At 37.2% G+C, this 15,780-nt stretch overlaps 1 protein-coding gene and 2 pseudogenes across 1 annotated transcript; all 3 read right to left on the bottom strand.

Moving 5' to 3' along the window:
* Positions 1 to 7,350: 7,350 nt before the first annotated feature.
* LOC107860465 (ankyrin repeat-containing protein BDA1-like) lies at positions 7,351 to 8,784 on the bottom strand. The gene is made up of 4 exons (XM_047412595.1): positions 8,241 to 8,784; positions 8,016 to 8,138; positions 7,827 to 7,905; positions 7,351 to 7,780 (listed from the first exon to the last, which is right to left on the bottom strand). The coding sequence occupies exons 1-4, from the start codon at positions 8,586 to 8,588 to the stop codon at positions 7,566 to 7,568; spliced, it is 765 nt and encodes a 254-aa protein (XP_047268551.1). The 5' UTR covers positions 8,589 to 8,784; the 3' UTR covers positions 7,351 to 7,565.
* Positions 8,785 to 10,214: 1,430 nt separating this feature from the next.
* LOC124898723 lies at positions 10,215 to 12,502 on the bottom strand (annotated as a pseudogene).
* A 642-nt stretch (positions 12,503 to 13,144) lies between these two features.
* On the bottom strand, positions 13,145 to 14,993 carry LOC107860448 (annotated as a pseudogene).
* Between the last annotated feature and the right edge of the window lie 787 nt (positions 14,994 to 15,780).

Genomic DNA, 15,780 nt, shown 5'->3' with positions numbered 1-15,780 from the left:
ATTCTTAGTCATATCATTTGGTATTACCAATGCCCCAGCAGCTTTCATGGACTTGATAAACCGCGTATTCAAGCAGTACTTAGACATGTTCTTCATAGTCTTCATAGATGATATTCTGGTCTATTCCCGGCACTGAGAGAGCATACAGACCATCTCAGAATAGTACTCCAGACTCTTAGAGATCATCGGTTATTCGCTAAATTTAGCAAGTGTGAATTTTGGATAAGGTTAGTAGCATTCCTTGGTCATATCATTTCCAGCGATGGAATTAGGATAGATCTTCAAAAGATCAAAGCGGTAAGAAACTGGCCTCTTCCTATTTATCCATCAGATATTAGGAGTTTCTTGGATTTGGATGGATATTACATATGGATTGTTGAAGGATTTTCATCTATTGCATCCTCTATGTTCAGATTGACTCAAAATAAAGTCAAATTTCAGTGGTCAAATCCTTTTGAAAAGAGTTTTCAAGATTTGAAGACTTGACTCACCTCAGCTCCAGTCTTAGCTCTTCCAGATGGTTCAGATAGTATATTATGATGCATCCAGAGTATGTTTGGTTTGTCTCCTCATGCAGCGTAGTAAGGTCATAGCCTATGCCTCCAGAAAGCTTAAACCTCATGAGAAGAATTATCCTACTTATGATCTTGAGTTAGCAGTCGTAGTCTTTTCCTTTAAAATTTGGAGGCATAAGATTCTCCAGTATGTCTTTTCTCAGAAAGATCTCAATCTTCGTCAGAGAAGGTATTTAGAGCTCTTAAAAGATTATGACATGAATGTCCTTTATCACCCAAGAAAGGCCAATGTAATGGCCGATGCTCTCAGTAGACTATCTATGGGTAGTATTACTCATGTTAAGGACAATAAGAAGAAGTTAGCTCAGGAAGTTCATCAACTTGCCAGACTAGGCGTTCGCTTAGTCGATTCTTTAGAGGGTGGCGTATTTTTTCAGAGTAGTTTGGAATTATCTTTAGTTTCCGAGGTAAAATAAAAGCAAGATAGAGAGCCCAACCTAGTCAAGTTAAAAGAATCAGTTTAGGATTAGAAAATAGAGGTTTTCTCCCAAGGGAGAGATAGTGTCCATCGTTGTTAAGGTCATCTCTGTGTTCTAAGAGTAGATGACATAAGGCAGCGAATTCTTACAGAAGTACATGGTATGCGCTACTCTATTCATCTAAGGGCCTCAAAGATGTACCACGGCTTGCGGGAGATCTATTGATGGAGTGGGATGAAAAGAGATATTGTAGAGTTTGTGGCTAAGTGGTTACATGTCAGCAAGTTAAGATAGAGCATCAGAATCCTAGTGGGTCCATACAGGAGTTCAATATTCCTACCTGGAAGTGGGAAGTTGTGAACATTGACTTCGTGATAGGTTTGCCTCAAACTCGTCATCAGCATAATTCAGTTTGGGTTATTGTAGACAGGATGACCAAATCATTTCATTTCCTTCCAGTTCAAACCTCCTGTTCAGCTGAGGATTATGCCAAACTCTACATCAAAGAGTTGGTCAGATTGCACAGTATTTCTTTGTCTATTATCTCAAACAGAGGTACCCAGTTCATCTCTTATTTCTGGAAAGCATTCCAAAAGGGTCTCGGTACCTAAGTTCATCTCAGTATAGCCTTCCATCCTCAGATAGATGGTCAAGCAAAAAGGACCATTCAGACTTTAGAAGATATGCTAAGGGCGTATGCAATTGATTTCAAGAGAAGTTGAGATAACCACTTTACTTTGATTGAGTTTGCATACAACAACAACTATCTTTCTAGTATTCAGATGGATCCATTCGAAGCTCTCTATAGTAGGAGATGTAGATCTCTGATTGAATGGTTCGAAGCTAGTGAGGCCTCAGTCATAAGGCCTGACTTAGTATTCGACGCCTTAGAAAAAGTCTAGTTAATCAGAGAAAGACTTTGGACTACTTAGAGCCGACAGATGTCTTATGCTGATGTTCATAGAAAAGATCTCGAGTTTGAGATTGGTGATTTGTCTATCTAAAGATCTCTCCTATGAAGGGAGTGAAGAGATTCGACAAGAAGGGAAAGCTCAGTCCCCGATATGTCGGTCCCTTCAAGATTCTCAGTCGTTTTAGCAAGGTAGCTTATGAGCTTGAATTGCCTTCAGATCAAAACTCAGCTCATCTAGTTTTCCATGTCTCTTTGCTCAAGAAGTGCATAGGTGACCCATCAGTCGTAGTCCCTATTCATAGCATTAATGTTTAGAACAGCCTCTCTTATGAAGAGATTCCAGTCAAAATCTTAGACTATCATACTCGTAGATTGAGGAAAAAAGAAGTCCCTCTAGTTAAAGTTCTTTGGCGAAGTCAGTCCATCGAGGGAGCTACTTGGGAAGCAGAAGCAGACATGCATACCAAGTATCCTCACCTCTTCTCCACCAACTCAGATCAAGCTCAAGGTAACAGTTCTCCTTAAGCTTACTCAGTTTCATGATCAGTGTTCATCACAAACTTGGTATTCAGTTTTATACTCATGTTCCCAGTATAAACTTAGTATCAAGTACCATTGCATATTCAGTCCTGCATTCATGTATCAGCTTAGTTATATAATTATGCATCAAACATACATTCTCATTGTGAGAAACTTAGTTCTTCAGAGCACTCAATTATACATTCATGAATCAGTTACACATGCATCAGATATGTATGTTCGGTATGTTATGTTCAGCTTGTCAGTCATGTCAATCATGAGATTATGTTCCAGTTATCTATGTTCAATTCATGTTCAGCTTATTATTTTCCCTCTCAGTCAGTCCTATTCGAGGATGAATGTTCTCAAGGGGGAGATATTGTAATACCCTAAATTTTTCTAGCTAATTTCATCCCAAGAATGCATAGTATTAGATTCTAAAGTGAATGATGATTATTCCATGAGAAATTTTCAATATTTTCTCTTTTTTTCATGTGGAAAATTTAATAAACTTTCCATTGATATAAAATTTACCTAATCCGATAACCGAGTAAGAATTTATTATTATTTTAAGTTCCCATCATAAAACAGCGTCATTTTAGTCAGTGGCGCGCCGCGCCACAAGAGGAAATGGCATTTGGCAATTTCCAGTAGGTGTTCGCGATTATGGCGCATCGCGCCAGTGCTCAAATTAGAATTGTCCTTTTTCCAGTGTCTCAACGCGATTTCCCCCACGTCGCACCAAGGTTCCAGGTCACGAAAGAAGGGGCAACACGATGGCTCCACGTCTCGCTATCCCTCAATTTCCCAATTGTCAATTTCCAGTGACATGACGCGATAACGCCACGTCGCGCCAGGGGCCCAGTTCGGAAAAATTTTACTGAAATTAAATGATGCGTTTAGGGTTAAGAGGGTCAATTTCCTATTCCTATTTAAACCCAATAACACGGGATTTAGCCATTCTTCACCCAAAATATACTATTTTCTCTCAAGTTTCTCTCAAGAACAAGCTAGGGTTTCTATTGGGGATTCAAATTCAAGAAGGTTTCACGATCAATCTTCATGAAATCATGAACTAAGGTATGCATAGTGTTCATGTATGGACTCCTTTCGTCCGTGAAGCCCAAGAATCCCTTTTCCAAATTCAAGTTATGGATTTTCTTATGAATGTTACGATTGGGATGCTTTTGTTCATGTTGATAATGATTAATTAAATTGTATTCCATGAATGAGTGTTAAATTCTATATGGGTTGATTTGTATAGGTATAGATTCATGAAATCCTATGACTAAACCCTTGAATGATTAAATTGGAATTGAATCATGACAGTTAATTGTTGTATGATATTGTTTACACATTCTATTCCTACCATGTGTTTGATTGAATGCCCAGATAAAGGAAAAGTGTCTAATTAGCATGATATCATGAAATCCCCATGTATGTACAAGCTTATGCCTATCACATGTTTGATGAAATGCTTCAGTAAATGTATTATGATGATTATTATGTATTCAAGTAAGTCATGCTTTATCAGTTTCCTTTTATCGAGTCCTGGGGGTACTTGTACCCGAAACATTAGTTGTACGCCTAGATTCATGTCATGTTTTCACGATACTCTCAGTCAAGCTATGAATCCTTAGACATCAAACAATCTTATGACTCAGGAAATCTATATGATCTCATGAACTCTGTCAGTTGTCAGATATCAGTAGTGTCCGTCAGTCACCGAAATTCAGTAATTCAGCTCATGTTCAGTTCAGTAAATCATGTTCAGTATCCATTCAGATGGGAGTAGAAATTAGCACCGAGTGAACCCAAGGATGGGGACACACACTATCAGATGAGGGTGTGATCCTTAACAGTCATCCTATGTAGCCAGTATAGGTTGAGACATCAATACTGTTGATGAGGGTTGATGAGGTGGATAAGCATTGTCAGATACGAGCCCTACCGTTCTTGTATAGGGGATACTATCAGATGAGGGTCACCCACAGCTTATCCTTACTAGTGGCATACTATTGACACCCTTCCAATTGGGGTTACATATTGGATCCCAACTCAGCCATAATGGCATATCAGGGGCATGTCAGTTAGATAACTACTTCCCACGGTTTCATGTTACAGAATCAGGACTGTCAGATAGAGTCAATCAGTCTCAGTAATAGAACTCAGATAGTCCTTCAAATTTTAGGACTGTCATATACAGTCAACTTAGATACAATACGAAACTCTGATAGTACCATCAGATTCAGGACTGTCAGATACAGTCACCCATGTTATCAGTTATATTCAGATACAGTCACTCATGTTATCAGTCATATCAGTTAATAGTATGTCATGTTATCAGTATTCAAATTCAGTAATCACGGTATCACGGTGTCAGTTACAGTTATATTTTCATGCATGCACTCTCACATTTATATTAGATAGTCAGTTAGCAATATGCATGCATGTGAACCCTTGTATATAGCCTACCTCACATGTATACTTAGTACATTCCGTTGTACTGACGCATTTGCGCTATGGTGCTTTCTTTTTATGTTACCCATAGGTTCAGAGACACGAGTTTTAGATCAGCAGTAGATTCCAATCTCAGCAGTCAGAGTTAGAAGTGAGTCCTCATCCTTCGAGGACATGATTATTTCTTTGCTATCTCATTAATGCATTAGTTGGAGTTAGTTGGGGACATGTCCCATCAATTCCTTATTCTGATTATCCAGACATTAGAGGCTTTCAGACTAGATGCAAACTAGATACAGACTATCGTGTTTCAGACTTCAGTATTTTCAATTTTGTTTTGGGTATTCTATTACCCCATACGGATATTATATTCTTCATTTATGTTCAGTATTGAACCTTATGGCCTTTTAGTGCATGTTTCCGTATTATCATGTCTTGTTATGCAGTGTACAGATACAGATATCAGTCATGGGTTAGCTTGTGGTCCTTCGGGGTCATGAGCACCGTGTAGCATTCTGGTTCAAAAAATTATGGAGTTACATAACCCCAATAACAGAACTAATGTATCCTGAATAATCGAAGAAGATATAAAGCCGGGTGAGCTTGGGCTGCCCCCTGGCCCACCTGCTGATGTGGCAGAATACCTGGAGCTCTTTCAATCCCCAAAGCTATAACAGGATCAGGTGATGGATACCTGGCCTGATCTCGAATAGGGGTTGCTGCTCCATCCTGCCCCTGATACCTAGGTCGACCCCAAGCTAGAACTCTAGAAGCAAACCTCGAGCCCCGACCCCCTGCTCTCGTACCCTGCATCCTAGCCATCTTCTTAGAGAGTGAACCAAAAAAAATTACAACTAACCCAGACTCAACACACAAAAATGGATTAAGAAAATGAGATTTTTCCCTAAAAATTCTTGGTAGCCTCCCAAGAATAGGATAAACCTAGCCTACCTAGACGCCAAAGCTATAATATCTTTCCGTAAATCCTCCGAATAATACTCCACTTGAAGCTGAACTTGAATAGATAGATACAGATAATTTACTACACCAACTGAAAACTTAAATTTTGAACAGAAAGTGAAAAATTATAGAAAAGAGAGTATTACACTGCAAATGCTAAATATTTCAAGAAAAGAAACTAAAGTGACAGAAAAGTTGCCCTTAGCTTTTGTTAAAGGCTATATATAGAGAGAGAAAAGTTACATTGCTGGCCACAAAAAGTTAAAGCACAGCCACTCCATTCACTTCCACGTGTACGTTTCTAATAATTTCTCTACGTTGCGTACATAATTGGGTATTGTATAAATTCATGGTAAAATAATTATAATATTTTGAATATACCATAATTAATAGAAAATTATTTCTAACAAAATCTCTATTATATAATAATAATATTTTAACATTTTTAAATTTACTATCTCCGCTTAAAATATTAATAATCATAAAAATCTATTATAAAGTAATATAAATATATCATCACTTAAAGAATTTTACCTATATTAAAAATATTTTAGAAAAGTACTCAATTATATTTCTACCAAATGCCAAATTAAATTAAATAATCTACGGTGCATTTAGATAGTACTAAAATTATATTAAAATACAGAAAAATTACCGTAAGAGTCATTACAAACAACTTCATAAAGAATTAATAATTGGTATCAGAGCTTTTTCCTGGAAAGACCTAATATTGAAGTAATAAATTCCTAAATTAATTTTTGCCAATCACCTTTTTGAAGAAAATTACCAACTTTCGACATTTGCCTTGTCACTTTTTCTTCTTTCAGAATACTACTAATTGCAGAAGTCAAAAACTATATGAAGCCATCAAAAAATGCCATTGTTGCCCTTGGCTTTTTTGGCATTCAAAGCTATCATCTGGCTTATGTTGTTATATCACATAATTGTTAGCCACATGCACTGCAAAGAGAAACATTTTCAAGTACAAACACTTCGAACTCCTTTTTCTCAATCAAAGGATCTCTTATTCTTTTACCCCATCAATGTATCTGAAAATATTACTACTAGACCATAGTATAATGCAACAGCATATTTCACTGATAAGCACTAGTAGTTTGCTAATTCATTGGTATCTTCTAGGCAAAATTTTAACTTGATTTATCCAAATCACTAGAAAGGAAGCATGTCAAGACTTACCATTTCACATCACATCACAAGTTCTAGGATAGAAGGTAATGACAAGACATTATGACTTGTGAGATTTTCATACAGACCATATGAAATGTTATGCTCATAAACCGTGCAAATTCAATGTAAGAGAATTTGCTTCCTAACTAGAATTGAGAAGTGCTAGTTCGTTCTGACTACACTAAACAAGTCGACTAATAAGGGGAGGAATTTCAAATTTCGGCGCCTCGAAAAAGTTCCTAAGCACAACAGTCGCAATTGGTGCCAAACATGGCATAACTACAGCGACAACAACGAAGAGAGTGGACAAGCGGGGTGCTATCGCAATCATAGAAGTATTATAAGTGAACACAAGGGAAGTCATTGAGACTTGCAGCTCTAGTCTCATGGGAAATCCTATGGGGAGGAAATTTATCATGTGAAGAGAGGTGAAGAAGCTAACTGAGATGCAAATCAAGAATAGCCCATAATTGATTCCCCTGCAACATGGGGTGTGTCATTGTTTTTTCCAGTACTCGAGTTACCGTCTTGTCAAACACCACCAGGAGGACTAAGCACAGCCTGATAAGTTGCTGTTGCAATGAGTACTACTAATACTAGCAAGGTGTTCCTCACACTACCTGGGGAATCCTTAATAGTATCGTATTTGAAGTAGTCAAGCAATTTTTTTAGCTGGGGATCTTGATCTGCTTTCTTCATTAACATAAACTGCTGATTCTTGTGATGTAGTTTGTGATTCTTTGGCCCTCATTGCACCACTCTCTCTAAGTATCTCTTTGATTTCCCTCTCACCCGCTTCACTTTGAAATATTCCTAAAACATCCAGTGGCGTTAGACCCCCCTTGCTTGAAGAATTCACTCCACCGCACTCCTAGGAATAACTTGTTCGTGAAGCAGCAATTTAACTACCTAGTTAACCACAAAAGAATCAGCAATTTTGGATCAGATAACAAGATAAGTAACAAAAAAAAAAAGTTAAACCTCGTATTGTCTTTTAGAGATCGCAACGTGCAATATTGTGTTCCCTTGGTCATCTTTTTTGTTCAAGACATCCTCTTTTTTCAATTTCTTGAGGTGTTCCACCAAAACTCTGAAGACCTCGAACTGATAATTTGTTACTGCAAGGTGAAGTGCTGTCTCATTTCGAGCTGTAAAATCTGTAACGCAATCAGGAGAAGCTGCAATAAGTTCTGTAACTACTCAAACTCTTCCCTTAATAGCTGCATAATGTAGAGGAACCGTTTGTTCTCTTCCTTTGATCTGGCAAAGATTATGGTCCAAATTTCGCAGCAACTTTACGATATCCTTATTCCCATTAGCTGATGCAATATGAAGAGGGCTAAGACCATCTTGATTCAGTTCAGCAGCAAATTCTCTCTTGAGTTTAACCAATTCTCTTGCAAAATCAGCATGTCCTACAATACAAGCAATATGAAGAGGATTTTCTCCACCTCCTAATGCAACAGTGCCCAGTAAAAGGGGGTAATCTTTCAAAAGATTGTGCAAGTATTCTGTATTCCCTGTTCTTGCAGCTTCAAATAAACTTTGATCCATTCGTTTGGACGATCAAATGAGAAAAAATTCTTTACAGAAAGTTTTTAGCTTTCTCTTGAAGTTATATGTAGCCAAAATTGTATGCAATTGTGCTAAAATGATCTCTTTGGTTGCTTAATGGATTAATTAATTCGATTCAGTTTGACTCGTTTAGATTGAGGGCTTTCGTGTTGTATTAATAATTAGCAATTTCAGTTTCATTGAACAAGTTAGTAAGATAAATTTTAATTATCAATAAATCGCTCTCTTTTGATATATGAGTTCATGTCAAGCAACTTATGTGGACATATTAAGGAGTAGAGACGTGGACATTTGGAGATTTCTTAATTTTTTAGTTGTGTATTTTAGATTTATAAGCAATTCAAAGTCAATGAAATATTTAATTCAGTTAAATCTGACTTTTTGCCTTCCCCGGAATTTTGTACTCAGCATAATGTTGCCATGGATATATAAAGGAGTAAGGACTTGGACATTTGGATGGTTAATTCATCTGCAAAATTTGTTGAATGGATTAGTTTAATACCGTTCACTTTGACTTTTTGACTTTTAAGAATGGTTAATCTTGGACAGATAATACCACAATCTACAGTTTTTTGCCTTCCCCAGAATTTTGTATTCAGCATAATGTTGCCACTGGATACATACTTGCTCTTTTTCTTGTTCATACTTTATTATGAATTTTAAAGGTTATGTTTTACCAACCAGCTTGACTAATGCAAATCAAATGCATTAAAAACACCTGAGGATTAGGCTGAATCATCAGGAAACGCGTACTAATGTGATTAGATGATACATGACATCCCCAAGTGAAATTTTGAATATAGAAGCGTAAAAGAAACTCAAGATTTTAAAATATGGACTTCTAAGTTTCATCCAGTACACATTTTAAAAACCTTTTTTTTACTAAGACAATAAAACCTGGATTGAATATGTATTACCATGGTCTTTGAGATTGTTCTTTCCCGTAATTGTGGTGTCCATGCCAGCTTGCAACCACATCTACTATTCCATCGAGCACCAATTTTGGGCGAACGCTGTTCACCAAGGCTTAGGCAGATATAAAATATCGCCTACTGAGATTTTTTATCTTCCATGATTTTCATCAACTTCATTGACCGCTTTGTTACATCTCTCTGAGCAACTGTTGCGTGACAACTGCAGCCAATTTCGAATTGAGTTAATTTTTTAATATTCAGGAGTTTAACTAAGTCCGCAATAATTAACTAAGTCAACAATAATGTACAATAGTGTTCAGTAACTGAATTCTGGCCTAGCATAGGATTGGTCTGCGTTTGAGAGTTTGTTAGAAAAAACATATTTTATGAATATATAAGCTTGATCAACATCTATGTTGAAGTCTACCATCTGAAGAACATGTGACACTGCGAGTTCCTGTACTTTTACTTGCCTCTACACAAAGGCACAAGATTTGTACTTGACAGATTCAATCTTTAAGATTCTTTTAAACTTATGAGTTCAAAATTTAATATTTATTAAAATTCTAGTGACTTTTACTTATATATCTATTTTTCTGTCGAAAATACTAGGTGAAGAACTACACGAATAGACCACCAACCTAGGGACCTAGTCCCAACTATCCTATGCTGTGATCAACAAGATTGAAAGTAAAAAGAACACAAAGACCAATGCGCACACACAATCTTTTACGTGGAAACTCCTTGCTCAAGGGAGAAAAACCACGACCTACCACGTAGGATTTCCAACCACTTCACTAAGTTCAAGTAACCTTGAATACAAACTCCATGGTTTCAAGGATTAACTCTATCACAACAAACTCCAATGCAATAACTCTATTGCACTAACTGACACAGCTAACTCTAGACGACACTTCCAACAAGAAGAACTCACTTAGAATACACCTACTATTAATGAACAAGAGCAGCAGACACGTTTACAAACAAGAGCTTGAGACACAAAAAACAGTTGAGCAGGTCCCTGTTGCAAGTGAGGCTTTGAATCACAAGTTGTTTCAAGAGAGATTTGATGTCGTTTGCATATAGAAGCTTAGGTTTTCTTGTTGTAACATGTTGCATATATAAGAGACAAAAATCCTAGGACATCTCTGATTCGGTGGGGCAAAAAGGTGTTGCAGCCTTGCCACCAACTTCCTGCCAAAACTGTAACTTTTCCAGCTGTGATGCTGACTGAATGAAAGAGACGAGGACGCGATGAACATGGTCCGTAAGCAGTTGCAGCTTTGTCAATCATCAAAACCAAGGACTTAACACTAAGTTCAGTAAAAGAGATTATAATTGAATCTCATACACGAGTACTGTTTTAGAAACTCAATATATCCTGACTGAACCTAAAAAGAAGAATAAAATACAGGAAGAAGTTCAGGTAAGTTAACGGTCTGTAATTCTTGATAAGAATATAGGTTTCACAATATGTAATTCTTGATAAGAATCTAGGTTTCTTGCAATAGTTTCTAACCAACTTTGTAATGTGAGGCAAGAAAATTGGAAAGACTATGGAAAAGATGGTAAAGAAGAGAGAAATTCCCCGGCTAGGCATTATGGCAGTCATCACAGTATCATAGGTTGCTACCAAGGCAATAAGTGAGACCTGCAGTTCCAATTGCAAAGGAAAACCTATGGTGAGGAAATTTATCGTGTGAAGGGACACGAAAAATCCGATGGAGTTGAAAACCAAGATCAAGCCATAGGCAATTGGATTGTTGGTTCCCATCACCGACAGTCCTGCAATATGTCGTGAGGACTTTTTGACATCATTACTGGTTCCGTTATGGTCATCTGGCCAGTAAGTATCCTGCCAAACGCTGCCTGGTGGACTAAGCACTGCTTGATAAGTGGCTGTTGCAATTAGAATGGCTATCACAAGAAGGGTGTCTCTTACTTTTCCTGGAGGATCTTTGCTTTTATTGTACTTGAAGAAATCCTGAAGCTTCTTAGAAATAGATCGAGGCCGGTCCCTTCTTTGCTCTCTACTTGATGGATCTTGAACTGGAACAGCCCAAGAGTGGGGTAAACCTTCTTGCTGCAATGATTGCAAGTTTTCAACAGATACAGCACCAGATGCTCTTAGAGTTGCCTCAATATCTCCATCTCTTGATTCCTCAAGAAGTACCTCCAAAGGTGTAAGGCCTCGCTTGTTCAAAGAATTCATCTCAATTGTGCCCTTAGCAACAACAGTTTCATCGATCAATATATCAACAACCTGGATGAATCATTTCTCTCATATGTTAAATAAAGTTAAAAATCAATATGAAGAGATAAAAGAGGCATAATGATGAAACTTGCCTCGTATTGCTTAGTTGACACAGCAAGATGCAAAACAGTGTTTCCTTGGATATCCTTTTTATTTAAAAGATCATACTTGTTTAACTCCTTAAGGTTCTCGAGTAATACTTTGAATGCTTCAAACTGATGATTCTTGACAGCTAAATGAAGGCTAGTCTCGCCACGAGCAGTCACTTCTTCTGCAGAGTCTGGTGAAGCTACAAGAAGCTCTTTCATGACATATTCTCTGCCTTTGATTACAGCATAATGAAGAGGAGTTCTTCTTTACTTCCCCTTGACAAGGCATAGATTACGGTCATCATTCAAGAGCTCCTTCACAATCTCTATATCTCCATTTGCTGAGGCGATATGCAAAGGGCTGAAACCATCCTGGTTTAGTTCTCTTGCCAATTCTGGCCTCAAATGAATGATCTCTTTAGCAAACTCAAGATGGCCACTCAAACAAGCAACATGGAGAGGAGTTTCATTAGTACCTGCTAATGAAACTGTCCTGAGCAGAAAAGGGACTTCGTCAATCAAGCTTCGCAAGTGATGCACATCTCCTTTTTGAGCAGCCTCCCTCAGCCTTCCCTCCATTAATTCTACCAAAGAATTATGCAATTGTATCGGTTTCTTATCCGTTGGATTCTGGAATCAATCCGCGGATTTTAGTTTCTTTTCATCAAGTTGTGCTCAGCATAAAGGGATACCTCAGCTCAGAAAATCTCATATCCAACTTTAAGATGAGAGCTTTCTTCTTGAATTGATAATTGGCTATCTCAAGTTTGTTGAATAGTAGTATGATAAATGTTAGTTATCGATAAGTCTCTCTCTTTTGATATGGTATTCATCTGGTGAAAAAGTCTAATTTTATTGAATATGTTTCCTAGTACTCGATAAGGACTTAAAGACAATCTTTTGCTAAATGGATTAATTTAATTCAGTTTTCTTTGACTTTAAAAATTGACAAACTGGAACAAAACATGTATATGATGACTTGCTCTTTTTCTTGTTCAAATAGTGATTATGAATTTTAAATGTTATGTTTAACCAACAAGTATGACTAATGCAAGTCAATTCATTCATTGATATAAAATTGAAGATTAAGTTGAATTATCGGTAAAAGGGTATTTAATGGTATATGAAAATATGCTACATCCCGTGAAATTGATTGTAGGTACTGAGTAACTTCGTCCACACCCTCTCAGATCAATTAACTAGGATGACTGGAAGAAAAATATCAGAAAGCGAATAAGCAAAACAGATTGAACATACTTTTTTTGATGAATACTCCTTTGGATTCAACAATTGCTATATAGAACAAATAAGTGTAACAAATACAACTGCAACTATGACAGACTTTCCCACAATCTGAGGGAATAATATTGGCTATCTATGGCCTAAAAAAAGAATATTTTCATCATGTATCCTAGATAATTTGATACAGTTGAAACCAGCAAATTGACAGAAAACATGGATCTGAATGTTTCTAACTGAACTTGGCTGAAACTGATTAACCTCTGCAGGATTGCTTCTGATTTTGTTCTATCTTGGTGTGTAGCTTGTCTTCCATCTCTTTATCAAGACTAAATATTCTGTTAAGGGCGTGCATATTTCCAAGTATGTCACTCAAAGTCCGGTTTTCAGTCGCATCACATTTCAGATGCTGCATTGGTCCATGTAGCAGCTTGTTTACTATTCCCAGGCTGATATCATAGATAGCCTTCTTCTTGTTTTCAGAGAGATCAACATCACCCATCTTAGACAAACACTTTTCAACCTCAGCAACCCTACTTCTTTCAGCATATGCCCTGAGCTTTTTGATAGTTGGAACCGTCTCAAGGGAGTCTTTCAGTGCTTCAAATTGTTTCACTTCCTCGGCAATGATGTACTCAGCTTCAATTTTCTTCCGCAACCGATCCTCCTTATTAGCTTCTACAACCTCTTTAAGATTGTCCACATTGTAAACACATGCACCTTCAAGTTCTGAGACACTAGACTCCACATTCCGAGGAACAGAAATATCGACAAAAAGCCTAGTCCGGCCCCCATCTTCAGAAGGGAGGGCAGCATGAACACTCTCCTTTACGAATAGAGGATCTTTCGAAGAAGTGCAGGTGAATATTACATCAGCCTGAGCAGCACATGATAACATCTCAGAGAAAGGTTTATACTCTATTATAACAGCACCATCCGTACTCAACTCCTCGCGGATGGCAGTAACTCTATCCTCTGTCCTGTTAACTACAACCATCTTTTTACATCCTTTAGCAACCAAGTGTCTGATCACAAGTTTTCCCATCTTTCCGGCTCCAACAATTAACACGCGTGGGGGCATAGAAGAATCTTGATCTGGAAGGTGTTTCAGCAGAGCAAGCTCGACTGCGGCTGAACTGATACTGATCCGGAAGAGATATTGGTATCAGTTCTAACCCTCTTACCAGCTGTGATTGCATGTTTAAACAACTCACTTATTTTCCTACCAAAGCCAGGGACCCCCTGTCCATTCTTAACAACCTGCTTGACCTGTGCAAGAATTTGACCTTCTCCAAGGACTAGCGAATCCAGGCCAGCAGCTACTTCAAACAGGTGTTGTGTGGCATCATTATTGTATAGCAAAAACCGGTGTTGCCTAAGCTCTGTAACCGAAACTCCACTGTACTTAGACATCCACTCAGTCACTTCTTTAACTCCACGATTTTGGGAAAGCGCCACAACATATATCTCAATTCTGTTGCAAGTACTCAATACACCAGCTTCTTCGATGTGATTCAACGAACATAGTTCGCGGATCGCTTGAGGCCATTCTGATTCTGGAATAGAAACTTTCTCACGCACTTCAACTGGGGTTGAGTGAACGCTAAGTCCAATAAGCATAACGCTGCTACTGTTCTTTGTATATCGATCAGATGTTTCCAGTAACTCCAATGCTGAAACACTTGATTGTACACCACTAGATTCCTTTTCTACCACTACCTCACATCTCGGACTCAACGAATGTGTATATACCAATGACTTAACTCTTCCACAACGACTCCTGAAACAAGGACAAGACGTAGAGTTCAAATCATAACTGGAATCGACTCCTATCTTTGCAACTGCAAAAGAGGTCGCGAAACCATTCACGACAGCCATTGAAATTGAAAGCAATACGAATTTGGTATACATAGGTTGGTTGTAAGAATATTAGATATAAATTCATATTTTTGGTAAGAAATTAACTTGTCTCTCAAGTAAAGTAATAATTAAGTTATGCATAAATGAAAACCTAGCTTAATTAGCTATTGGTTATATCTCTTTCACATGGCATTGTGAACCACCAAAGATATGCCAAATCTGATATTTTTCACCTCTTTTATTATCTTTATTTAATGGAATTTTCACACTTTTTTAGTTGATCAAATGCCTAGACGTGCCCATAATTACTTGTTGCTCAGATAAGTAAATAGAATAGTCATGGATAACGATTGACATACGAGAATAAATATCATGGAGATATAATATTTCTTTTAATAAAAGACTAGGAAGTCTTGGCCTCAATTATTTACATGGACTCCATATTTTAATCTATTTAGACGTAGAAATATATTTTCTTATTGAAAAATTGAGGTTGAACAAGATCCCACCCACCTTTTTATTCATTTCTCATTAGATCTATATCTATAATCTATAATCTATATCTATAATCTTTAATCTATATATTATTGAAGTATTGAGTTATTTGTTGTTATTTTTCTTTTTTAGTAATTTTATTTCTGAAATTCAGTTATTTAAGTTGATATAGAATAGGATTTATTAGAATCCTAGTTGAAGTTAGAATAGCATTTTATTAGTTTCCTAGTTAGAAATAGAATAGGATTCTTTTGTCTATTCATATTCTCATATCTGAATGAATAAACAAGAAGAATAAATATCCTCAAACGTTTTCTTCT

The sequence above is a fragment of the Capsicum annuum genome, chromosome 1 (genome assembly GCF_002878395.1).
Source record: "Capsicum annuum cultivar UCD-10X-F1 chromosome 1, UCD10Xv1.1, whole genome shotgun sequence".
In the NCBI taxonomy this organism is placed as follows: domain Eukaryota; kingdom Viridiplantae; phylum Streptophyta; class Magnoliopsida; order Solanales; family Solanaceae; genus Capsicum; species Capsicum annuum.
The sequence above is the reverse complement of the archived record's forward strand: the minus strand, read 5'-3'. Positions and strand labels throughout refer to the sequence as shown.

Coding starts and splice junctions, on each gene's coding strand:
- LOC107860465 (XM_047412595.1), bottom strand. CDS start 8,588: ATGGATCAAAGTTTATTTGAAGCTGCAAGAACAGGGAATACAGAATAC. Junction 8,139..8,240: donor ATGCAGCTATTAAGGGAAGA/GTTTGAGTAGTT, acceptor ACAAATTATCAG/TTCGAGGTCTTCAGAGTTTT. Junction 7,781..7,826: donor AATATTTCAAAGTGAAGCGG/GTGAGAGGGAAA, acceptor TGGTGCAATGAG/GGCCAAAGAATCACAAACTA.